At 45.4% G+C, this 27253-nt stretch overlaps 1 protein-coding gene across 4 annotated transcripts in view; it reads left to right on the top strand.

Annotated features, from left to right (window-relative positions):
• The window catches only part of LOC137301143 (kazrin-like), a 656751-nt gene that overhangs the window by 420199 nt on the left and 209299 nt on the right, over positions 1-27253 (top strand). For all 4 annotated transcript variants that reach the window (XM_067970588.1, XM_067970590.1, XM_067970592.1 and 1 more), the window contains one exon: positions 11218-11262. In XM_067970588.1, the coding sequence (XP_067826689.1) occupies positions 11218-11262 (45 nt within the window). The remainder of the gene's footprint in view (positions 1-11217; positions 11263-27253) is intronic.

The raw sequence follows: 27253 nt of genomic DNA, 5'->3' as shown, positions 1-27253 counted from the left end.
GATAAATATTGGCCAGGACACCAGGGAGAACTCCCTTGCTCTTCATCGAAATAGTGTCGAGGGATTTTTTTACATCCACCTGAGAAGGCCGACATCTGAAAAACGGCACCTCCGACAGTGCAGCACTCCCTCAGTACAGCACGGAGTGTCAGTGTGGATTACGTGCTCAAGTCTCTGGAGTGGGACTTGAACGTAAAAGCACCTGACTCATAAGCAAGTGCGCTACCACTGGGCCATGAACTCTTAGGGAAGGAAAGTCATGGTTGGATACAGAAAATGGCATCAAACATGCAGGTTTGCATCTTCTGTATAAACATGCCATTGATTTTTTTTAAGGGATAAGTGTTTTAAATCCCCAAGTTTTTCATATTTGTTCATTCACAAATAAACCTGAGCTTGTTCAGTTGGAAGGCCTTGAGGGGCTTTCAGTTTGGTTCCCCCCCTCACCACCACCTAGATTCTAGCTTTGGCTTCCAAATCCTTCAATGGGATTGTTGAATCATTGTAACATCGCAAAAACAAAACAAGCAGAAGAAGATCGAACTTCTGTAACAATTAGTGTTGGAATCAGAGATTGCTGTTTGTTGACAGCTGGGCAGGTCTTACAGTCAACAAAGAGTTAACGGTAAAGAATTGGCCAGAAACCATTGGCATCAGGGGAGAAGTCCAAAGCAAAGTGCAATTTCTATCGCACTCAAACGCTATTAATCCTCCACTGACATCCCTCCACCACACACTTACATTCTATTTCAGTTAGGCTCCGATTGACTAACTATTGAACAGTTGGTTATCCCGGCACAGTAACATGTTCAGCCTTCTAAACACTTTGCACCGAGCAGTGTTTGGAGTGGGTATCCATTCCCCTAAGGACGAGGGACTGTCAGCCACTGAGTTATCTGGTCTTGGCAGAACAGATGTAGAGACATAGGAAAAAGAGTAGGCCATTCAGCCCCTCGAACCTGCTCCGCCATTCAATTAGATCTGTACCTTGCCTGCTTTAGCTCCATATCTCTTGATACCCTTACCTAACAAAAATCTATAAGTCTCAGTCTTGAAAACATGAACACCTAGTGTGGGACTCGAACCTACGACCATGAGATTAAGAGTCTCATGCTGAACTGACACAGCTAGCTGGAGACTCGACTATTGACATCAGCGCTACTTGGTTAGGGAAGGAAAATCAGTCAAAGTTCTCACTCTTGATAGCTATTCAGTGACACCACCTGGCAGTGTGTGTATATCTTAGGTGGGGACAGGATCGGGCTTGACTGTGATGCCTCCCTTATTGGAATAGTCCACAGCCATTCACTGTCCAGGCTCAATTGGAGGAGGGACCAAAGACCATCACCCATGGGACTGTGTCCCAACGGGAGTCAGCGCTTTCAAGAAAGAGGGAGCAATGGAGAGAAAATTGTAATTAAAGATTGCCGGGTCCTGCCCTGATGGTTTCCAGTTTCCACTGCACAAAGAGGTTTCCTTCAAATTCAGTGGCCCAACTACTGATGATATGTTGTTCGGGATACACGACTGTCCCAGCACAATCCGCCAGCAACATTTCCAAGTTTTGTGTCATCTGCAAACTTTGAAATGTTGCCTCCTATACCCAAGTCCAGTCATATATATTGGTGCAAACCGTTAAAGGGAACAGCCACACTTGCTCTGGTTCATTCATGTTATCCATGATGCACCTGATCTGGGAGTGCTTAATGGGGAAATGTAGAGGGAGCTCAACCACATTGTGTTGTATCCCTCATTGAACATGAAAGAAAATAACTTTTCAAACAATTAAGTGGAGGGGGAGCAACAGTGCGAATGCTGCTGAAGTCCTTAAGGGGTCTGATATAGCGGCGGTGGGGTCTGTAACTCAGATACGGTGTGCCTGAAGCACCAGACCAAATGAAAGGCACATTAGGGTTCGATTCAGTGGATAGGGTAATCATTAGTCAGCTAATGAGCTATTAACCGCAGTACATTGCACTTCTCAAAAAAAATCACCTTTTTTCCGCCTGTATAAACTATAAAATTGTCACGAATGAACCTATTACAGTAACGCTCTTCAATTTGCTCCTCTCTTTTTTACAAAAATAATTTTTCTAGTTTTCTACCGACCTGAAGCCACTTACTCATGTTGGGGCACATTCCCCCCGCAATGGGGCACTGTATCCCCCCCCTCCAACTGGGGTGTGGCACAGCCTCCCAACCGTGTAAGGTGCATACTGGTGGTAATTCTGTGGGCAAGTGGGGCAACACCATTAGAAGATATGGAATGTCACCTTTGAGACAAGTATGAAGGAAACCAAGAGAGAGAAGAGCTGCATAGAGGTATTTCTGAGGTTAAAGGTTGGAATGGGTTAGACTGTTCAGCAGTGTCAAAGGCAGCAGGTGGATTGAGAAAGATAAGGAGGAATAGTTACAGGCAAGGTCACAGCCGCAGTTAGTGGCCGCAGTCGTGGTCACGGTCACAGCTGTGGTCACTGTCTCAGCTGCAGTCCCTGATGAGCCATTAGCAACTTTGACCAGTGCGGTCTCTTTCCAATGGCTTGTTTCCCCTCCTTCTGAGCCCAAGGGCGCTGATGTCCTAAAACCTGACACCGTCTGTTCGGTACGGTTCAGTTCCACACCAAGGGATGGATTTATGAATTGGGCCGTCGAGGAATTGAATTGTTCTTCTCTGTAAAAATGTGCATTTGTCCCTTGTTTCCCTCTTCTCTGCTTCCCCCTCCCCACCCTCCCCACTCCCCCCACACTTCAATGCAGTTTAAGTATCTGAACCTTAGCCCAGGAAGATGCACACTGTAGGTAGGAGCTGGATCAAATCTTGACTGGCACACCGACAGGTCCTGCCACCTGCCCAGCCAAACAAAAATGGTTTCCATTGCACGGAGCTCAATTAAGCTCTTGTTGCAACGGATATAAATTCTGTGCATGTTTCAAAAGACCCTCATCTTCACCTCTCCATCTCGCAGTAATGGAAGCCAAATAAGGTTAGATTCAGTTTAAAATTACACGGCTTTGTTCCGCTGTATCACCTGCAGTCCCCTCATTTTCAGCTGCATTAATGTTTGTGTAATTTTGATTTACATTTAATTAATGTGGCCTTTGTGGGGAGCTGGGTGAGTCAAGACACGGCATGTGCTGTTTCTATGTACATACTGGGCGAGCTCTCTGTAGGAGGTCATGGGGTCAAGTATCTGAACGCCTGTACTCCATTCCAAAGTCTCAGTGTCGTCGGTTGTGAATTAATGACAACTTGTGCTGCATTTCCCGCAGCATTGCTGCTGAAGGCAGCCCCTCCTTCAGTGGTAACACCGTACGTTAAATGGAGGGATGGGGCACTGCTGCTTCCAGAACCCACCTAACCTGCTGTTTCTTCCCTAACGCACCAGAAAGGAAATGCGAACAACAACTCCAGCGTACAGGTTGCCATTATTTTCTAGTTTCTGATCACTGACCTGTATGAATGTCCCTTATTAATCAAGGACGAGGGGGCAGGCAGAATGTGAAGCATAACTTAAAGGACTGCACGTATATAGTTTGTTGGTGCAGTGAAATCCGTCCACATTATCAATTGCACAGATTCCATAGTGGTCGGGCCAGGGAGCTGTCCAATAGATGCTGTTCTGTGATATAAGCACATCAGTTAAAGGGACAGGGCCTCTGCTGGCCACAAACAATTTAGGATCTTTTACCTATTTGGGCTGGTAGGGATTTAGTTTTAATCAACGTTATGATATTGCTATAAAGGTTAGATTCAGCTGACAAAGGGATAGAATGCTAATTAGGTTGGCTCCTGGGTGAGATCCGGACAGGCTGGCCGTAATAGATTCCAGTTTCTTTCCTTTTGCATGTTATGTTAGTTTTGAGACAATGAGCATCATTAATGTCTGATCCAAAGTATTTCTTGCCATAATGACAGAATGGGTTTTCATTCAATACACCCAGCAGAGGAGTTGGCTGAACAAGAGTTACAGATGTCAGCAGCTCCCACATAAGGGGGCAGCGTTTCATTCATTCAAGATGGTAACTTTGATTGGCAGCTCGGTGGACCAATCCTGGACACACACGGTTGAGGGCGGGGTTAGAGGACCATCCTTTCTCTGTGTCTCTCTGCCTTTCTCTCTCTTTCCTTCTCCCTTTTTCTCTTTCCTTCTCCCTTTTTCTCTTTCCTTCTCCCTTTTTCTCTTTCTTTCTCTCTTTTTGACTTTCGTCTCTCTCTTTTTCTTTCTTTGGCTTTGTCATTCTCTTTTTCTCTCTCTCTTCAGTGTGTCAGTTAGGGAGACCGCGAGGCTCCAGTCTTAGATATGAACACGTACAGCCTGTACGTGGGGAAAGGCAGGGCAGCTGGCCTGAAAGTGAGCTTTGCCTACAGTACTGACAGAGGCGTCTATTTTTTATTATTTTATGGTTTAAAAAAAGCAGTAAGAAATAGATGTATCTCACTGGAAAACTGCATTCTGTTCATTCATATACTTCACATAAAATAAACCAGTTTATTGGTTTATAATCATGCCTCATCTCACTAGAGTGCTTTTCAAGTCTGTTTTCTGTAAAGACAGGAGATCACACACATGGTGACATAACAAAGGGTCTTTGTAACATTCTCTGGGTGCTGCTATCGTTTAACTAGATTTTAGACAGTAAAAGAACTCTCCAGATCACAGGGAGCGAAACGTCTGTTTACAGGAGTGACTGCTGAGCACAAGGGAATACTTACTACAGACCTGTGAAATTTGTAATAAGCACCTTTTCATTCAAAGATCATTTTACTATTTGTCAGGGAGCGCAAAGCAGCCTGTAATGAGCTTTAAGCGATGAGTATTGTTTGTCTATGTCTGTGTGTTTAGTTATGATTCTGATCCATTACTCCCAAAATGTAATCAGTTAGTTAAAGGCCTGAGAGGATTGACTGCCTGATCTGACTGTACTAAAAGATGGCTTTCATATCTCCCACTGTTATAATCATACCCTGTCTGGATGCTTTAAGGGATGATGTGAGTCTGTCCCCATTATTACAATGACATAGGCCGAGGAGAGCACATGGAGGGGAGTGACTGCTTCAGCAGCATCTATCCATATTTATCATTTTTTCACACTTTCTCTCCATTTCTCCAGAAAGGCTCTGATTCATGATGATGTCCCCCACACAACTGAACATGTATGAACCTAGACAGCGAGTGTTGGTAGGCTAATCTACCATGGAGGCATCACAGCTCAGCCAGATTCTATCCTCACTCAACAGCTGCACATGAACTCTTTGCAGACACTCTCTGAAAACCAGGAGGTGGAATCTTGGCTGACTTTCCCCCCCCCCAACCCCCTTCCCCCCCAACCCCCACTTAGCCCAGGGATGCAAAGGCCATCATTACCTTGACTGAGATCAGCTAACTCAGCATAGATCAGGGATCAGACTTGTTGTCCAAGGGTTTGATTGAACCTAATGGATTGATTGAAGTAAGTGCAAATGGTTATCACAATGCTCATTCATCTCAAATCTAGCCTAGGTGGATGGGGTTAACGTTTCCTGTGTGCTTGATGTAAGAGTCCAAATTGAAAAGGTTTGGTGAAATGACTGGTCGGTTCATCAACAACACGAGAACTGCCCAATTAATGGCACTAAATTGTGTGTCTCGGTCTGAGTGGCCAGGAAGAGACTGGACAAGGGAGAGAATAAGGGAGATGGTTTAAAACAAAAGCAGGAAGTTGTTCAGATCAACCAAAAAGTGTTGGGTTTATTGGGCCAATTGGCCTTTTCCTGTTTCTAAAACTTCCCATGTCAGGAGAGCTGGTACAGGAAACAGAAATGTCACCAAAGTGCAGTAACAGTTGCTCTTCTGAGATTAGGAGAGAGGCACATTGTTAGGGCAGTTTGGAGGGGGCTCTACTCTGGCCCTGAAAATGCTTGGCCTTTCTGGTGGACTTCGGTCTTTAACTGTGGTAGGAGCCCAGCTGAAAGACCGTAAACCAGACCGGGTCCCAGAAACGCCAGCTTCAGGCCTTACGTGGGCGTTTTCAATGATCATTGGGGATCGGTCCAAGGGCAGGGCCTCCCTACGCTGGGAGTTCACACTTCCACATTCTCAAACAGACCTGGCGTACTTCAAGGGAGATAAGGCATGCTGGCCTCCTGAAGAGTACAGGTCCCCACCAAGGGGTCCAGGCCAGAGTTAAGGCCTGGACCCCACCCCCACCCCAGAAGGCCAGGTAGGAAATTTTATTTTTTTAAAAACAACCCCCCGACACAGGGGCCATGATCCACTGCTTTCCATGGAGAGAGGGATTTGGCAACACCCCCACCCCACCCCGCCCCAAAGCAGGAAAGTGGCATCAGAGATGCATCTGTAATGGCACAGATGTCCACTTTTCCCATGGAGATTAGATGCTTTCCCCCTGGCCCTACATACTCCAGCCAAGGTCAGCGCTGGAGGGTGCCAGAATCATGGCCTATGCAAACTTGGAGTTCCTGTATCTAACTCGTGCTGTTCCTGACCTGGGAGTGTCTAATGGTGCAGTGCAGAGCTTGCTTTATTCTGTATCTAACCTGCAATGTCCCTGACCTGGGAGTGCCTAATGGTGCAATGCAGAGGGATCTGCACTCTATATCTGACCTGGGAATGCTTGATGAGGCAGTAAAGAGGGATCTTTACTCTATATCTGACCTGCTAGTCCTTGATGCCAAAAGAGGCATGCTCCATCCCCCACTGTTGACATTCCTCACTTTGAGCACAAAACTTGCTAAAAATGTAGAAGTTCGAGAAACTTCAGCAAAGTTGTTCTCGTGTCTTTTCATTGACCTGAAGGCCTGTGGTCGGGGTGAACAGCAGCCTGGGCCTGTGGGCCTGGTTCACGGGCTCTCTGCTACATCGCTGACAGGCTGCTTAATGGCTGGAAGTAGGAACAGCAGTGAGAATTATTATTTTTTTTTGCGACTATGTTTGACTAATTTCTGGCCATTACTGACAAAATGTACCATTCAAGGACGCATGCATTATTGAGTAGATGGGAAAAGTCAGCGGGGGACCAGTAATTGCTAAACTGGAGCGTAAAGCAGCACTCAGACAGACAGCTGCTAGCTCAGTGCCTGACTGATCCCCAGAAGGCTGCACAGGGCAGGTTGGCACCCATGATGAAGGTAACCTGGGGGGTTTTGTCAAGTAACTCGGAGAGAATTCTGTACTCCTCACTCCATGGTCCTCTGAGATGGAAAAAACTCTCAAAAATACAGTCTTTCTCAAAAAAATTTTTAAAGAAATATTGTGGCTTACATATAACATTAATCCCTTCTGTAAAAGAAGGAATTTGCATTAATATAGTGCCTTTCATGACCTCAGGATGTTCCAAAACGCTTTACAGCCACAGAAGTAGTTTTTGAAGTGTAATCACTGTTGCAATGTAAGAAACACAGCAGCAAATTTGGGCACAGCAAGATCCCATAAACAGCAATGAGATAATGACCTCATAACCTGTTTTGATGACGTTGGTTGAGGGATAAATATTGGGCAAGGACACCAGGAGAACTCTACTCCTCTGCTTTGGAATAGTGCTATAGGATCTTTTACATCAAACTGAAGTCTTCCCTCGCAGGTAAACGTCTCATCCATCTTACGGCACCTCAGCATTGCACTGGGAGTGTCAGCCTAGATTTTGTGCTCCTGTCCCTGGAGTGGGCCTTGAACCCACAACCTTCTGACTCAGAGGAGACAGTGCTACCCACTGAGCCATAGCTGACATCTTCTGTGCTCACATGAACCCTATCTACATGGTTGAACCCACATTTATAAAGCAGAGGTATTTCAGAGTATCTCCCTTCTTTTGTTTCTCTCCGCCTTCTCCCACCCCTAATCATTGTCCTGCGTTTACATAATTTCAAATCTTAAGCTGCTTTTTATTTTTCTCTCATACCGCACAGGTCTTGTGCAGCCAGCGGCAAAACGCAAGGCAAACTCCCCAGATTAGTTGGCAGTCAACTAGCTGCGTTTCCTACATTACAACAGTGACTACATTTCAAAAGTACTCCATTGGCTGTAAAGTGCTTTGGGACGTCCTGAGGTCGTGAAAGGTGCTATATAAATGCAAGTCTTTTTTTTTCTTTTTACTGGGCTCTTCATAGTGCTGCTGGACTATCCGAGGCCCGGTAAATATTCAGTTCCAATGGCAGCGTGATTCCTGCATTGACACCCTGGCGCAAGCCTTGGGCATTTTGGGTGTCATGGCAACAGTACTTTGTGCACGCACTCCAACTCCAGTCTGCTCCCACCGCTGGCCTGCTCATGCACTACAGGCCGAGATTCGTGTTGTAGCTGACTCACACAGAAGCTGGTCGCACAGTTTGTTTGAGTTGTGGAGAGAGGCAGCTAATGAATGAAAGTTATTCCATAGCCCACGTTTTCTCCAGCGTTACATGGTTCCAATTGACGCCGCTTTCTGTCGGTCTGTTGGAGGCCACTGAAATACGCCTGCTGCCCAGCAGTGTGGCCTGAGTTGTGACGTCGTTGCACACGCAAGTCATGGATACGCTATAGAGCAGAAGTGTGGAAGATCGATTAGTTCATTATAATCTTTATTGAAGCACTCTTAAATGGCTCAGTGGGAAATTACCCCTCCCAGTGTGGTACTGGGCCATATAGAAGAGAAGGTTCCAGCTTTGGTTCTCAGTCAGTAATGAGTTAGAAGGTGCTACAGTTGACCTTTACATCACTGGGCCAAAGAGGAGGAAAATCAGCCAGGGTTCCAGCTCCTGATCGTTATCGAGTCAGACTCAGCTATGATGGCCTCCACAGCCAAATAGCCTGCTAACACTCACTGTCTAGGTCCGCACATAAATGGCTACTTGTGTGAAGTGCTGTGGATCCTCTACCCCATCAAGAATTAGGACCTTCAGGAGAGATGTGGGGATGGGGGGGGGGGGAAATGGTAGAAAAAGGAGAAAAAAAATACAGATAAGTGGAGAATGGAAGGCCGTTTGGTCCCTTGGATTCTTGTGTTTCCTCAGCTTTCCCCTATGGTTCTTGCACCTGGTGTCGCACGCTGACTTAGAGGGGGCAGGGATGGATGGGCAGCCTGCACCTCATCCTCTTCCAATATAGCTGTCTAACCGACCCCGAGGAACCCATTGCAACTGAATTTTTTTTTTTCCTAATCGTTTACTTTCCTCGTCTGGTTACGCTGCCAGAGGCGGTCCGACATTTTGGAGCCTGCAGTAAAGGGAATGAGCAGTTACTTTGTTGTCGAAGGCAACACCAAGGACAGGGCAAAATGGCAAAGTAAACAAGGCGGCACTAACGCTGATGGAAGTGGCTGGGTCTCTGGCGCCAGGCGTTCATGTTGCTGTTCGAGGTGACCTAGTATTTGAACCACACCGGGCTGAGCAGGGATTTATATGTCTCGGTTGTGGTATTATTTTTAAGTTAATTTTGTAATAACTGGGTATTATCCATCACAGATTCCGTCCTTATGCACTCCTCTCTCTAAAGATGTGGTGAAGAGTTTCTGCAGGGCCCTTTGCTACAGCGACGAGGCCTTTCAAGAGATGCTAGACTGAGGCCTGAGGGAGTAGGCTGGCTGGTGGTAGCTCAGCACAGAATAGGTCAATCTGTGAGCAGTAATCTTTGTTATGGTCTCCCTTCATACAAGATAGCCATGGTTCAAGGAACAAACCCGTTTCATTTTTAAATTGCTTTTGTTTCGGGGCAGCATACAGAGTCACCAGACAGCAGCCACAAGTTGGCAGAAAGCTGCAGTTAACACATTGGTAACTAAATGCCATAAAGCCAAGTGTTTGTACGGCAGTAAATTTTTGCAGTACGGTCCTATTCATTGAAGTAAAATACGTACTGACTTGGGAAATGTTTGAACCATAAAATGCATTTCACGTGGAATGCATCATTTGTCAATTCTGCATATGGGGGACTTTACAAAGATAATAGGTGATGCAGGATGAACTGGCTGTACCTCAGAACACATGGCGTGCGCAGAAGACAGGCAGTAAAAAGCCTGGGAGTGAGAGGCCAGGAATCCAGACATTGGTATGTCAGGTCGCATGCATTCCAGTTTGTTCCTAAATTATCTGAGCTTGTTCCAGCAGAAAAAAACCTATCTCTCTATCTATCACTATCTATTTCTATCTTTTGCGCTCTATCTATCTATCTATCTATCTATATATCTCTCTCTCTCTCTCTCTCTCTCTCTATCACTTCTCCTCTCCCCCCACCCCCCCCCACTCAAGGCAGTGACATACTAGGTCGTCCTCAACAGTGAGTGTAGGCAGAGCTATTTAACCATGGAGGGCATCGCAGCCATGCACTTCCTGGCAGGGGCCACTGGATAGCGATCAGGAGTGAGAACCATAATTTCTTTTTTCTTCCCCTCTCTAACCCAGGGATGCTGAAACCAGCACCAGCGCCCCAAATCCTGCTTTGGCTAAAATCGGCCAGCTCAACACAGACTTGGGGGGAGGAAAGAGAGTGCTGAACCTAGATCTCCATGGCTCAGTGCCCCACCAGGCAGCGTCTTCACCCACTGAGCCCGTGCTTTACCAAGTGTCCCGGAGGCCAGAGATAAATGCTTGGCTGAAGATTTATATATTCTTCCATCCCCATTCCCCCCGCCCCCACTCAAGTCGAGATGCTGAAGGTTGGGCCGGTATGCTGGCAGAAAACTTTACTCTTTCAAATATTTATCGACTTCCCTTTTAAAAGCTATCCCGAGGCTGCCACTGAGCAGAACGGTTTCCCCATTCTGTGCAGAAGGGGCCTTCAAAAGTGCCTCTTATCTGTAAAGTGTTTTCCCGCCCTCCACCTTCCGAGCCCAAAGGGGTTAAGCCCAATTAAAGCACTTGAACCAACACATGGGAGAAGATCAGTCAACTAAGAACAGACTAGGGGTTGAACCAGGGGCCGACCTGGGCTACATAGCTGCACCAGGTGGTATATTTACCATCTGAGTCATGAGCAGCACTTCCCAGCAGTGCCTCCTCAAGTGGAATACCTGCAGTAAAATATCAGCGTCTCTGACGTGCATGAACAACATGGGGTTGGGGTCCTGCTGACTGCTTTAATGAAGTGTGTGTGTGTGTGTGTAGCATTTAATACACTGCTTCCACCTTAAACTGTGAGAATGAAACCCAATCCTGTTTGTTTGCTGGCAAGTCTGCAACTCATTCCCAGGTATGGTATTTATTTCACGTGACACACTATTAATGGTTTTGTTTTTCTGTTGCAGATGATTGTGACGTTCGATCTGAAGAGCTACAGCATCACGTGACAGGTACTGTTGGTTATTTGTTAGTGAGAGCTTGCTGGTGCAAAGCAGGTTGCACTGGTTTGTTTCTAACTCCCCGTCATGAGTGCTGTGTGGAAACCCATTCGGGATCTTTGTCTTATTCCCTCCCAGCCTTACAGTAAACCTGATGATTTTGTACCCCTGTCCCCTTTATATTACAGGATGTTTATGAAGGGCAAGTTTTGTAATACCAAGGGCTCCTGGCGCTGGGAATTGGAACCATTTCAGAGGCGCAGTCTCTGGGGATGCATGAAATCGGGGGACATTCAGAGATTTGGGAAATGGTTGACTTTAGGTCCGTGCCACCTCTGTAGGGTCTCTGAGGTTCCAGCCAGTGCCATCTCTGAGGGTCTCTGAGGGTCCCTGAAGGATTTGCCCCACTTTCTGCCACTTCCCAGGGCCACCTTGAGGAAGTTGGCATTCGGCCTCATAAAATGGAGGTAAAGGCCCTGAATTCCACCAGTGGAGGGAGAGGGCCTTATAGCAGTCTCCTCTGCCTCCAATTTGAACCCAACACATAGCAAACGAAGGCCTCAGCCGAGGCCTTCAGTAGGAACCTTTGGGGTGCTCCTGCCTCCTTATGGTTCCCCGCTGCCTCTTCTGGTGCTGCAGTGACTCCCTCTTAGTAGGAATCCCGCCAGGACATTCTGTGCACCTGTGACGACCTCCAACCCAGGAAAATGAGCTGGGGTTGGGGCAGCTTTAGAGGGACAGGCAGACGTCTCGTCCTGCTGCTACTCCGCCCCAAGGAGGAGAATCCCAGCCAAGATCTACGCTTGTAATTGGAGTGTCTGCTCTCTCATCTCCTCTCTCCTTCTTGTACTCACTGTATAATGGGAAGTTATAATGAAATAGTGAGTCCTTTTTTTACAGTCCAACCCAGTAATTTACAAAGCAAAGCAAAGTAAAGCACTTGGGGCAAAATCGGCACTCGCAACAAATCTTAAATATTCTAATATCCCTATGACAACGATGAACATGAAATTAAAGAGACGGGGAGGCAGTGTGTTTATACCTGCTGTGCACACTGCTGTGTTCTTGTTGCTATCCCATTGATCTCTCATATCAGAAGCTTTCTGGGCTTTTTCAAGAAGATTGAGTGATAGGTTTCTATCGAGTGAAGGATCTCGATCCAGCTCCTGTGAGACAGATTGATCTCGGCTCCATTCCATGGGTTTATCCAGATGATCCCATTTTTCTTGTTACCTGGATCTTTATTCAATTGAAACACATTTTGACGGGGGCGGTTAATTCCACCTCGCCAATGAGAAATATGAAAAAACCCCCCCGATGATTTAGTGGGCAAATGCGCCATTGAGGGTGGGAATTAATGTCATACAGACCAGGAAGATGCCAGGTTCCCTCGACTGTGAGGGTGACCATGGCGGCGACAGTCAGGGTGGTATAGTTGACCTCTGCATCCCTGGATTAGGGAGGGGGGTAAATCAGCCAAGGTTTTATGTGTGAGCTTAAACAGTGAGTGTCAGCAAGGTATTCAATGGTGGGTCTCAGGGAAGGGAAGCATCATAGTCAGGCCAGGTGACATCCTATTCTGATGCCTGTACATGTGGACTTTCCCAGTGGGATCGGAAGCAGAAACAATGGTTGATTTTCCCCCTCCCTGCTCTAGGACCACCGACGCTACCTGCCAACCGATGCCCACCGCAGCCCCAGCTGAGATCCACTAACTGGATGTAGACCCTTTCCAGTCTGTGTGGCTCAGCTGTTCACTGGATAAACTGATTGAGCCATCTGAAGTGCTTTCCACATCTTTTTCAGGGTGATTCCGTTACCTGCTGCTTCTGGGAAAGCAATCCTTGCTCTGTTGATTTCCCTGGGTGTGACCCCCGGCGAGTGCTGCTTCTCTCTGGGAGCGCCAGATCACAGAATCACCCCATTCTTCATCCTTCACTCTGTTTCAAGCAGCATAATTTTCTCCCAGTTTCTCTCTCCTCCTAACTCTTTGCTCTGGTTTGGTTACACATGGGCTCTGGCAGTCCTACTGTATCTCACACAGGTGCCATTCCTCATTTGTGATCCAGAACAGTGAGTGTCAATGGGTTGTTCAACTGTGGGTGGCATCACTGCCCAGCCCAATCCTGGCCCCACACTTTCCTGTCAGGGGCACTGGATCAGGAATGGAAATTGCTGATTCTCACTGATTCCTCCCTTTCCCCCCCCCCCCAAGCTAAGCTAACTCAAGACATCTTCCAGGACTTGAACTAGGGTCTGTCTTGTCCAGTATCCTAACAGTAGCACTTTGATTTTACGAAAAAGATTAACGTGGGATGAATAAATGGAATGTCTTGTAAAGGCGGCATTCGTTCTCGATGGGCCTTTGAGCAGCAGCGTGTGGAAGCTGCCGGTGGGATCTATCTTTCCCCAGTTGGATGTGAAAACATCAATGAGCTCTATGCAGTTTGAGGAGTGCAAAGTACCTTGCATCAGTACGCGATGTGCTTGATGCTTTTTCATTTTGATAATTGATGTGTTGTTCTTTAAGAGCTGCAGTTTGCATATCACTGTCTGAATGTGTGTTGTAGAAATCAATTTCTTCCATTTCCCCAGTGCCATCCATTTCATAGCCAGCGCATCTAGAAATCCGTCGTTTTCTCAGGAGCCTGACTCTTACAGCTATCTTCGATGTAACAGTATTAAGCCATGCCTCAGCCTTATGTCAAAATTATTCATAACCAACCGGACTTCAAGCACTGAGCCGGAGGGACTGTCTGTCTCTCTGTCTGGACCTCTTTCGACTGTTCGTTAATTTGCTATTTTTTTTTGTTCCTGGTTCAATTTATAAGCTGCTTGCTCTCTATCTTCTATCTGAGTTTTTATTGTCAATGGACCCTGTCACTGTTGCTCCCATCCTTTTTCTTTTTCCTTCTCTCTTTCTCTCTCCCTCACACTGTCTCTTCATTTCTCTTTTTCTTGCTTTCCTCTCTTTCTTTCTCTCTTTTTTATGCTCAATCTCTTCCCTCGCCCCCGATTCGATCCATTTGACTCTCACACTGTTTGGCTTTGCCCTGTGACTCTTCTTCCTTTGGTGCAACTTCCCAGTCAGCAGGCTGTGTACACACCCTGTCCACTAAACTTCTCCTTGACCATTTACACAATTAATGTTAATCCGTTTAATGTGGTTGGTTCTGGAACTACGGCCCAATAGAAAGTGCAGCTGCAACAGAAAATCTCTGACCCTTCTGTGTAACATGTTCTGGAAATTGTATTTGAAAATGAGCCCAAAGAGTGAGTGGGCTGCTTGGAGTGAGATGGCCCTGCATTGCTGAACAAAGCAAAGGTCATCCTGTATTGTGATGGAACAGCCAAACCTGTGCTTAATGCTGACAGAAACCAGCCTTTCCCAGCACTGTTATCCTCACTACATGCACACACCCTACCGCACTCAGTAAATGGTGTATCCTATTCATGACTGCCGCAAGGAAGTTATAATGGCCTCTGAAGACCAACAATCAAAGTCATAGTTCCCCTGACATCTTAGTGGGTAATGCATTGAGTGTTGTGTTACTGAACTATACAGAGGTCTCAAATTCCATCCTTAGTCTGTGCTGGGTTTACTGATCTCAGCTGGGGCTGTGGTAGGTGTGTTACTATTGAACTCATTGCAAGGGAACTGAAAAATCAGCCAGGGTTCCCACTCCTGATCATTATCCAGTGACCCACCCCCCCACTGAAAAGGGTGGGTATCTAGTGAGATCAGAGTTGAGGGCACCTGTAATGATCCACACGGCCAAACAGTCTGCCAACACGCTCTATCGAGGTTTGCTCATGATGTATGGCCACCTGGATGAGAGACTGGAGGATGGCCAATGCCTGTGGTAATCTACACCAAATCAAAGTTATTCGAAGTATGCGGTGTAGTTGGATATCTGGTTGTGTTGATTCTCGAAGGCCATTTATTCTGACTCCCTGTCCAGTTATTGTGATTTGGTGAAAGATGCCCTTGAGAGTACTCTTGATTTCTGATCTGGAGAAGCGTCATATTTTTGCTGGTTAATCTCACATCTAGGCAGCACAGAAGAAGCTCTGCATAGTCCCAGGACTCATGTAATGGGCACTTCAGTGTGACAGGATAGAATGGATCACATGCCTCAGCCGTGTGATGGATGCTTTTGATATTCCCAAGAGGAATGTAAATATGTCACGTTGAGTGGTTGGGTCACATTGGCTGGATAGGTCCCAAGGGCACATTCAGATTCTCTCAATTTTTATAGACGATGAGTAAATTTTGGAAATCAAGAAAAAGTTGTCAAGAGTCCAGAGAGAGAGTAGCCTGTTACTTTGTCAGTCTGAGTTTGTTGGGAGAGATTGTAGATGCGGAGAACATGCCTCTCACAAGCACTAAACAGTCAGGACGCACTGTGATGAATAGTGCTTTCAGTGAAATTCCTGGCAATGAAGAGATAAGGCTGTAGTGGTGCACCTATATATACTGCAAATGGTCAGGGTGGGTCATTGCCTAGAGTGAGGCATGAGACCGGTAAATGACCCATTCCAATATTTCAAACTTTGCTGTGTTACAACACTGGGACATTATATGAGAACTGACACAGGTCTTCAGTATTCCTCCTTGAGCTCCACCCTGTGTCCAAAGGTAGAGTGGAGGGGAGGGTGCAAAGGAAACCAAAGTTGTAAGAACAGAGGGTTGCACAGGCATGTAGAGCTGGGGGAGGGGGGTAGATGATGACAGGAATTTCAAATTTGACGCCTTGTGGGTTGGGAAACTAATGGAGGTTGGCAAGGACGGAGGTTCTAAAGAAACAGGTCAAGTTGTAGTTTTATGTAGGGTAGAACTCAGGAGGCCAAAGGGGACAGAGTTGGAGCAGTTAAGCCTGGAGGTGATGAAGGCATGGCTATGGATTTCAGCAGCTGTAGGATCGGAGATGGGTAATGTCATGCTTGATCAATCTTATCAAATTCTTTGAAGAATTAACAGATAAAGGAAATGCAATGGGCATGGCTTATATGGATTTTCAAAAAGCATTTGATAAAGAAGAAAAGACTTTAGAACATACTGAGGTTGTGAAAAGTGCTATATAAATGCAAATTCTTTCTTCCTTGGATAAGGTACCGCATCAGAGACCTACGGCAAAGATAATGGCAGACGGAATTAAGGAGAATGTAGCTAAATGGAAAGAGAAATGGCTGGAGGACAGAAAACAAAGATTGGGGATAAAGTAAAGTTTCTCATAATGGAAAGGTGTGATTGGTGTTCCACAGGACTCTCTCTTTTGGGGGCTGCTGTTTTTAATATGTATTCACAAATGATCTGGCCTTGGGAATCAAGGGACCAATATTGAAATTTGCTGATGGCCCCAAGTTCAGGGTATAGACAATTGTGATTAAGGTTGTGAAATAGTGCCAAAGAATACAGATAGGTTAGCAGGATGGGGAAATGGGTGGTAGATGCAGTTCAATGTAGAAAATACACCTTGAACAGTAAGATTTTAAATGGAGCAGAGAAACCTTGTTTGAGCAGATGCACAGGTCATTGAAAATGGCAGTACAAGTAGCTAAGACCATAAAAATGCAAACAGAATCCCTGGTTTTGTATCTAGAGGCATAGAATACAAAACCAAGAAGCTGATGTTATTTAGGCTGCAGTTGGAGCACCTCATTATAGAACAAGTAAAGATGCGGTATAGATTCACTAGAAAGTTGCCAGGGATGAAGTGTTACAGTTATGAGGAAGTTAGGACCTTTTTCAATAGAGCTATAAAGATTAAGGGGTAACCTGATTGAGGTCTTCAAGGTAATGGAGAGTCACGATGGGGTGAAGAGTGATAGATTGCTCAGCAACGTGGTAAGGCGAGGGCGCAACTTTAAGATAATCACAAAAAGAAATAAAAGAGAGGTTGGGAAAAAATTCCTTACACAGAGGGTGGTTAGAATGTGCAATTCTTTGTATCAAGCCATTGTTGAACCTGAGTCCGTGGCCAGCAGCTTCCTCGGAGCTGCTCCTGCTTCATCGCTGTAACTTTGCTAGAAGTGCAACGGAAATCTCGTTTACACACATAAACAGGGTTTTCTGCCTCACGTTCGGCAAAGTTACAGTGGTGGAGTGGGAGCATCTCCGAGGAAATCCGCAGCCTACAAGTTTTTTTTTAAAAAAAGAATAAGTTCTGGCCAGAATGAAGATGATTGGGAAATTCCCCAGCCAATCACGCCTGGAGACCACATTGCTGTAAGTGACTGGGATTAAATTTATGCACATAATTTGTATTATGTAACTATCCTCCACTCATTGCATTTTACTGGAGAAATAATCCTGCTTTTATCGGGAGACTTTTCTGTAGTTCCGGTCATGAGTTAAATAGACCCTGTTTGCTGTAAAATGGACTGTTTGCTGTAAATCCTACCATAAGTCCTGCCTTGCCTCCAATTCATTGACTGACACAGTGCAACTCATTGGTGGTGTCAGTACTCACTACGAGAAAAGAGAGTATTCAAGGGTATCGGGAGAGCGCAGGCGAGTGGGATTAGACAAGCTGGCTCGTGGAGAAAAATGCAGGCACAGACTTGATGGACCAAATGACTTATTTCTGTGCTGTGATACTCTATGCTTCTATTTTGCAGAGAGGGAAATAGACAGTCTTGGTGGTGGCTAGATTCTGGGGTTTGCAGCCCAGCTCAGGGTTGAATAGTCTCCAACATTGCAATTAGGCAATGGGTTAGGACCTAGACTGAAGTCGAGCAATCTGCAAGATGGAGTTGTTTTCAGCCATAATCGATCTAATTGTTTTCCCTTATCATTTGACGCTAGATTATTAGGAACCCACATAGATAAGAACTAATGGGGAGCATGCCTGTGATTTCCCAGTGTGCGCTTCAGGTGGACGAGGCTCCCTGCAGGTAGTGTAAAAACAGCACACCTGCTACAAGGAATATTTAACTACTTAAAAGTCTCATGACTGAGTCCTGCCTCCTTGTCCATCTGCACCAGTGTTTCCCCCGACGAGCCCGAGTCTTGTGTTTATTGCTGACAAACGACTCGCAAGTCCTGGAAGAGTTAACAGAAAAGGATGCCTGTGCCGAGATAATCAATGGGCGCTGCATGGGTACTGCATCCCTTTTATTCTTCAGAGAAGCCGATAAATCACCCCATTGATTCGGTGATGCTCTGACTGTGGGGCTGAGCGAGTGCATTACTGATTCTCCTGAGTTCCTGCTGAAATGTCAAATCCTAATTATTTCTCAGATTGGTGAATAGTGTAATGATTCATACCAGGGTTTTGATTAATCTCCAACGTTCCAGTGACTACAAATTCCAAAAGGAGATGTGTTTTTAATTACTTGTACTAATAAATAGGGCTGCTTGTTACTGGAACATTGTTTCTACTCTTGTGTGTTTCTCTTTGTAAAGGATGTTATTCCATTGTCTCCTCGGTTGTCATGTTCATTTCAAGTGTGGTACAACATTTGTTAAGGGAATGTTTTTATTTGAGGAATATTTGCCCTGACACTGTTTATTTTCTCAGACATTCTAGAGTGCTTGCTGAGTGAGAACGGGTGGATATGTCAGTCAGGCACAGTCAGGATTGCTACAGTGGGCCTCCTTGGGCTAGAGAGGGGGGGAAATATCAGGCAATGCTCCCTGCCCCTGATCACTATTCAGGGACCCCTGCTGGACATGCATGGATATTGGGCGAAGACAGGATTGGGTACTGCTGTGATGCTTTTACAGTTCAATAGCCTGCAGCTAGTCACCGTGGGCTCAAGACATGAAGAGATGACCTGAGGGCATTTGCTATCCTACTCGTGTTTGATTCAGCACCTTCGGGGAGTTGGGGGGGGGGGCAGGGAGAAATGAGTGGATAATAGCAGCTTTTCATCTTGTCTTTCCCATTAAAAGATCTGTTGTGCCATATTTGTAGTGAAGCCTGTATTGGTGCTGAGGTAGGGGAACGGGCGAGGCAGCATGTTCCATGGTAGGATGTTAGTCCTGGCTTTGTCCCTTCAACACTAGACTTGGGCTCATTAGCTGGGAAAAGGATCTCCCATTTCAGGCATCAAGCACTCCCAGGTCACGTGCAGCGCAGTCAAACACCGAGTCAATCTCCCTCTACATTATCCCAGATGACAATCAACGTTGTATTAGATGCAAAGTAGAACTCCCTCTACACTGCCCCAACACCTTGCCTCATCCCCAGTCTTAGAAGTGAACAGTGCACCAGTGAAACATGTTCTCGTTTCCCACATCAGCCAACCCAATTTAGTGCTGAATTTGAGACTTTTGTGCTGTGGGCCTATAGATTCAAAGCTCATTTCATGTAAGACCCGTATAATCACAAACATACCAAACTAAAAAACTAGTAAATGCTGACCAACAACTTAAAATAAAGCTGACAACAGCAGAATGGCCTTGACAAGTGAAAACAGGCAGTTACACAGACAGCATTTCCCTCACTTGCATTGGAGGGAAGCCAGCAAGGACACATAGGCCTGAGTCTGCGCTGAGCGGTAAACAAACGGTGCCTGCCGCTTATTCGATTTAAACTTACCCACGAACTATCCATGGCCGTTTGGACACTAACTTCCAGCAACGAGAAGCCGGAAAAAGTGCAGCGACCTCTCCCGGGCATCTGGGAGCTGTGTGAGCGGGGAAAGGAACTGAGTATCCCCTTAACTAATCAGATTGAAGCATTGTTAACAAGCTGTGTAGAGTGAGAACCAGAAAGTGCAAGCTACAAGAGTAAATTCAATGTAAGTTCAGTCAGTTAGAGAAAGTGTAATAAAGAGAGGGTAAGAAATATTAAATTAAAAGACAGAGATAAAAGAGACAGCAAGAAATAATGAAAAAAATTTTTAAAAATTAAATTTTCTTTTTTTTCTTAAATGTCCAACAACAATTAAAATTGGAAGGAATGAGACTCAACACTTTTAAAAGTCAATTTTCAGTGTCAGAGAGGTTGTCTGGCAGTCGTTAAGACTTACCATGCTGTTAAAAGTTAGCTTAGACCTAAAAAACTAAGCGTACCTTTTTCTGTGTAGATTAGTTCGTTTCCAGCTGGGCAGGAGAGTAACTTGGCGCTGGTCCAATCATTTCACCGGTGAGCTGTCCTACCTGCACAGCTTTCAGAGGATCAGGGCATCTGGTAGAGCAACTTCTGTATTTCCATGTTTGACTGCGCATGTGTGCTTGCCAGAAGTTGCTCTTGCATTTGCCCTGAAATAACAGTGAGCCCTGTTAGCCTTGCCGTTATTTTAAGAGCAAATTCCGGGCCATTAAAGCTTGTTGTAATTGGTTTAATTAGCCTTTGACTTTTATCTGTACTGTTTGAAAATAACTAGATGATGATATTGGCTAGTTTTCTTTGTGGAAAGGTAGATAGGAGAGAACAAGCAGTGTTTAAGTTAGATCGATGGGCTGGCGGGGGAGGGGGGCACTCTATAATGTGCCTGCAGCTTTTACTGTCTTGCTATGGCAGTCTAGCCAATCGCAAGTTGGAGGTAATATGTAGCTGCAGAAAGTTAATGGAACTTTCTCTGTGGTGAATTTGCTCTTCAAATTGCAGTTGGGTAAGGTCAGCCTTGAGCCCTGTGTATTCTGTGGAGAAATGAGGATCTCTTAAAACTGAAGGTTTCCAACCTGCACCAAACACAAACCCACAATCTGGAAGAAAGAAAGAACTTGCACTGATGTAGCACCTTTCACATCCTCACGACTTCCCAAACAGCATCAACTCTCAATTTGAGAGTTTTACTAACTGCAACATGAGGGGGGAGGAGGGAGTGAGAGGCACCTACTGATTGTTGGTGAGAGGATGTTACAGCAGCCACTCTGGAACTCACTCTCATGGAATGAAAAATATGGATTAGTGCAGAGAATTGAACTACACCTTATGTGCCCCTTGTCTGGGTTGTCGTGTATACTGTACAACATATATAGGTGGAAGAAGATTGTTTTGGGTTTTACATTGACTTGAGCCAATAATTATCCATTAAATATTCACTGAAATATGCCAATGATTGGATAGACATCCACCGAGGATGCACTGCTGGGCCGACAGATCATTTTAAGATAATATAAGAATGATCAGAGAGTTTTGATGAATTGCATTAGGCCATTGATCCTAGGTGTCTGATAAACAAAGGCTCTGAAGGCACAGGCTGCTGTGAGGTTCAGGTTCCACAGTACCGGACATCTTTTGCTATCTCTCCCAAGTGGCTTTTCGTCATGTGTCACATGGAGAGTGAGTGGTGTTTGGCTATTTGACCATTAGGGCATCACAACTGAGCCTGATCTTGTCCTCACGACATCCACTGGATAGAGATCTGGCTAATGGGTGTTTTTTTCCCTCCTTTCATTAACCCAGGGACACTGAGGAAAATTGTAGGATTCCAGGAAATGCCAGGCTGAGAACAAACTAATTCAACACAGACTCAGAATCAAACCTACAATACTCATGGTCCATGTAGCTCAGTGCCAAACTGGGCCGTGCATTTACCCACCGAGCCATGCAGTAAAACAAATAGTTTCTGATTCTCGATGGTCTGCTGAAATACATGAGTTTTATTCTGATTAAAGTGCAGCCAGTCATGTCTTCCCCAGTCAGAGCAGGCAGTGAATGGAGAGGCCACTAGAGAAGAAAATATACAGGATCCTGGGCTTTATAAATAGAGGTACAGAGTACAAAAGCAAGGAGGTTATGATGAACCTTTATAAAACACTGGTTTGGCCACAACTGGAGTATTGTGTCCAGTTCTGGGCACTGCACTTGAGGAAGGATGTGAAGGCCTTAGAGAGGGTGCAGAAAAGATTTACTAGATAGATTCCAGGGATGAGGGACTTCAGTTACGTGGATAGACTGGAGAAGCTGGGGTTGTTCTCCTTAGAGCAGAGAAGGTTGAGAAGAGATTTGATAGAAGTGTTCAAAATCACAAAGGGTCCAGTCAGAGTAGATAGAAAGAAACTGTTCCCATTGGCGGAAGGGTCAAGAAACAGAGGACATAGATTTAAGGTTATTGGCAAAAGAACCAAGGGCAACATGAGGAAAAACTTTTTTACACAGCAAGTGGTTAGGATCTGGAATGCACTGCCCAAGGGGTTGGTGGAGGCAAATTCATTCATGGCCTTCAAAAGGGAACTGATAAGTACTTGAAGGGAAAAAAATTGCAGGGCTACGGGGATAGGGCCGAGGAGTGGGACTAGCTGGATTGCTCTTGCATAAAGCCGGTGCGAACTCGATGGGTCGAATGGCCACCTTCTGTGCTGTAACCATTCTATGATTCTAAGTATAAATGGGATTGACGTGCAGTAATATAGTTAGTCATGGATCCACGGTATAGCCATAATTACCAAGTCATTGTGAGCGTGCCATTAACACAGCAATCAATAGCTTATTCATTTGTAATACATTGCTTATGAAACGCAGTGTAATGACCGAGTGATTAATATAATTAAAACAGATGATGACATTTGCTCATAGAGCAATGCTCTGGTGTCGTACCGTTTGGGATTGTTGGCAATCAACAAATGGTTCGGCTCTGACACTCGCTATACGCAGTTACAGCTGAACCACTCAGTTTAATTTGTCTTAAATTTCACCCACAACAAGCAACAGTCATGGTGCAAGCTGCAGAACGACACGCTGATGGGCGAGATGCGGCTTTAATCAACTCGACAGACATCTTAATTGCTCCCTCACTGCTTTGTGGCTCATGAATTTATGGTGTCGGGTGTGCACTCTGCAATCTCTCGCTCACTCGGCACTGCGTGGGGTTGTCTCTTTTATTACTTTATACATGAGCCTTAATATTCCTGGTGTCACACGAGGCGTTTATCCACTTTGTTTCAGGGCTGTGCTGCTCGGCTGTCTTGCCTCCGTGTAGATGTAATCAATGCGAGGAACCATTTGCTTTCTAGTGTGGAGCTGTTCGAACTACAAAGGTGCCATCCATCAGTCCTTGGCTTGTGCTGTGTTAGCAGATCTCAATTCGCCCTGATAATAGGGGCACTATAATTGGCCTCAGTGTTAGTGGGCCAGGAACAGGGAAAAAACAACCAGGGTTCCCTCTGACCCTTGCTGGAAAATGTGTGTGTGTGTGTGTGTGTGTGTGTGGACTCTGTATGTAGACAGAATCAGACTTGGCTGTGAGGCTCCCCCTCTTTCCCCCCACCTTGTGCTGACATATGAGTTGACTTGTAGTCCAGGCTCCATATGAAGGTATCAAAAGATGGCTGGGTGCCCTTGGACTGTACCTCAGCAAGAATCAGTGCCTTCTGGCGAGGAAGGGAGACCAGTGGCGAAACGAACATTAGCCACTGTAGAAATTACCACCCTGGTAATCACATGATACAACGATAATGGAGTTGTTGACTAATCATAGCAATCAATCTCTATCAATGAGTCTACAACAGACCCAAACTTGAGGCGAGGAGAACCCCAGTGATGGAGAGCTTTGGGAACCATTGGTGCAAAGTCACCTTTTTCCTGCCAAGTACGCTACACTTACCACATGTCTCAAATTATTCATATACTATACCCCAAAATGTTATTTAGGATGCAGACAGAACATATCGGGAGTTGTTGCATCTAAATTTGGTGGCCGCTCATGTACTCCTACGCTTCATGTGAAGCATCCAACATGTTTGGAACCCAGTAACGAAGGCCTATGCTCACTATCTAAGAGTACGTTTCAGAACATCTGGGCCTGAACTCATGCAATTTCTGACGTTGTTTGATTCCCTCAATTGGTTACTACCTTGCAACACACTCAGTTACATTGCTGGATACAGGCCTGGATTTCCAGCTTTGTGCTCTCCATGGAGCAAAGGTTCAGACTGATGATTCTGAGCTTGCACTATGGACCAGCACAGTGACAGTGGGAGTGCAGCTGGAAGGAGTAGGTGTGGTTAGAAAATCATCTTCAGTCTATTGGAACCATCTCGAGTTGTGACTGACATGGAGTTCAGTACTTCTCGGCCCACTCCAGTCTTGGAATCTGATTGGTCAAGTGATGATAAGTAGCTTGTGCCTGCTAACCTTCTCCCCAGCCTTGTGATTTCTTGCACCCAATCAGCATCCAGGAATGCTGGGTTGCCTCTGCACATTATTTGGTGTATTGAGATACAATGTACCATAGGAAAAACATTAACACCGCTTTGAGTGATCATCTTATTCCTCCCCTCAATCTGCATCAGTACTTCAACTCAGTGTTATGCAGCTCTCTCCAGACACAACTCGAGTTCGAAAGGGCTGATTCTACAATTGTACCACTCGATGTTTTTTTTAACAGATCAATGGGACACAGCATGAAAATTTCACACACCCAGTGTTATACTTCACTGAAATCCGAGCGACAGTCCTGGATTGAAGCTCGTGTCAGGCTGGCATGTTTGCTGATGTAAAGTCGGCTGAACTCTGGTGAAACATCAGACTGCCACTAAAAAGAATATTTCAAAGCAGGAGTTAGATTACAGCTATTGGGAGAGCTGGCTGTATGTATGAAAAGCAGAAGTATCTCCTCCTCCTCCTCATTCTAGCTAAATCTTTTAAATCTTGATACCCTGTGGTTCTGTTCCCTGGTGTGTTGTATTTTGTGCTTATAATTGTGTGAAATGACTTTGGTAAAACATTGTGTGATTTGGTGATTCTCTGAAGCCCACACCCAACGTCTTCAACAACAACAACAACAACAACAACAACGATGTGCATTTATATAGCGCCTTTAACGTAGTAAAATGTCCCAAGATGCTTCACAGGAGCGTTATCAAACAAAGTTTGACACCAAGCCACACAAGGTGATATTAGGATGGGTGTCAGAGAGGTAGGTTTAAAGAAGCCTCTTAAACGAGGAGAGAGAGGTACAGAGGCGGAGAGGTTTGGGGTGGGAATTCCAGGGCCTGCCTGACGAGCTCCATTCAGGTCTGGGAAACAGATTCATTCTTATTGTTACTATGCTGGTGCTCACTGTGAGTTGGAGCTATCATTACATGGGCCTGTTAAGCAGTTCATAGTAATTCATTGTATGTGGAGCGCTTTGGGACATTTCTGAGGGAGATGATAAAATGCTCTATAAATTTAAGTCTTTCATTACTAGCAGTATTATTATTGTTATTGAGGAACCCAGGTCCTTTGAGCAGGAAACCACTAGGATTGAAAAGAGTAGGAGGAAAGAATCGCTAAATCAGGAAGTAGTGATTAGTTGACGCCAAGTTTGGGTTTTAAAAGACTGGAGATTATAGGAGGAAGGGGAGACTCAACGAAGTTCCATAGTTTTGAGGTTGCAGGAAAGAATGAATTGGAGTAGGAGATGGTGCGATGAGTCTTGATTTTAACACAGTGGGGATGCAGGGAGGAGAAAGCACATGTGGGACAGGAAATTTGGAGCTTAATTGCTAGTTGGTGCTCCACGGCTGAATATGATGCTTCCAGCCGTAGGGAGATTGCTCTGATATTGTTGAAGCCTCGTCAAAGGGGGAATTTCAAAGCACTAGAACTTCACAGAAGGTGGTCAGTTGAGAGAGAGGTCAGAGAAAAAGTTGATTAACTCGTGATTGCAATGCAGTCGATGGTGGTACTTCATGGTAAACCTATATCTTGGGCATCGCTTTTGAGTGAGGTGATTTTCAACCAAGTCCGAATTGGTTCAATCATTGGTTCAAGGGAGTTTTACAATAAGTGTTATTTTTAAAAGGTTTGTATAAAATGTATTAACACGAAAATCCCTGTTAACTGAAACCTTTATTGAAGGATATAGCTTGCCAGGAATTACCCTTCTCACTGTCCAATATCCTTCTGCTATGTCAGCACAGCAGCATATTATGTCAGTGTGTGGAATCCTGGGTCCACTAACAAACGGGAAGGAAGTTTAGTGAGAGGGAGAGTGACGTTATGATTTAGTAATTGTGGTCCTTTGAATGAGAAAGACTGGGAGACAGAAAGAGAGAGAAAAACAGCAAAAATGTGAAAGCGAATAGAGAGAGAGAGGGTGAGAAAGAGAAAGTCAGAAGACAACTAGAAAAGACAGAGATAGGAGACAGAGAATTATAGTGGGACACGAGCAGAGTGGAAGTTACAAGATGAGAGAGACATTTTCTTTTGTACATGAGCATAACCCTTAGGAATTAAAAGGTGCCCAATTTGTCAGCCAATGAGTATTGTTCACAATCCATCCCATTTAGCTGTCACTGTGTTTGAATAAAGCAAAATACTACGGATGCTGGAAATCTGAAATAGAAACAGAAAATACTGGAAACATTCAGCAAGTCAGGTAGCATCTGTGGAGAGAGAAACAGAGTTAACGTTTCAGGTCGATGACCTTTCATTAGGACTGTGTTTGACTCTTCAGATACTTACCCCCACCCCCAGGGGGCTGAGGCTAATTGTAGCACCCTGACTGCCACTCAGGCTGAGATCCCCTAACTCGGCACAGGCCGGGATCCAACCTGGGATTGTCCTGTTCTGTACGGTTCAGTTAATCTCTGCCGTAACCCACTGAGTCACCAGGGTGGGGGTGGGGTCGGAGCCTAGTGACGTTTTCCTTCCCGTTCTATTATTTTGAATCCCGCCTTTCCTGACCAATTTCTTATGACGGGGAGGTCTTGGTTTCATAAACACAGGCCCCAGAAATCGAGGTCAGATAGGACGTTTACATTTTTCTTGCAATTCCTCCTTTAGGCCTCCACCACCGAGTTTCAAGTCAGTACCTAGATATGACCCTTCCCCCTCCCCAAGCCCTCCATGACTGAGTCTCAGGCTGAGTAACGGCCTGCACTCTCTCATCTTGGTCAACGTATACACTGCCACTTCCCCCAGGGACCTGTTCCAGCCAAGCACTGGCTGAGTGATGCGGTTTGCTGTTGATATTCCTGCACTGAATTGATTTTCCAATCTGCGGCATTTCAGAAGCTTTTCAGACTATTGACTACTATAAGAGCTGTGAGAGGAACCGTCTGCTTCAATAAAAATAAATTTACCGAGCTACTCTTCAGCTAGGGTTGCCAACTCTGGTT

Source organism: Heptranchias perlo, chromosome 32 (genome assembly GCF_035084215.1).
Source record: "Heptranchias perlo isolate sHepPer1 chromosome 32, sHepPer1.hap1, whole genome shotgun sequence".
In the NCBI taxonomy this organism is placed as follows: domain Eukaryota; kingdom Metazoa; phylum Chordata; class Chondrichthyes; order Hexanchiformes; family Hexanchidae; genus Heptranchias; species Heptranchias perlo.
This window is presented reverse-complemented; position numbering and strand designations above follow the sequence as displayed.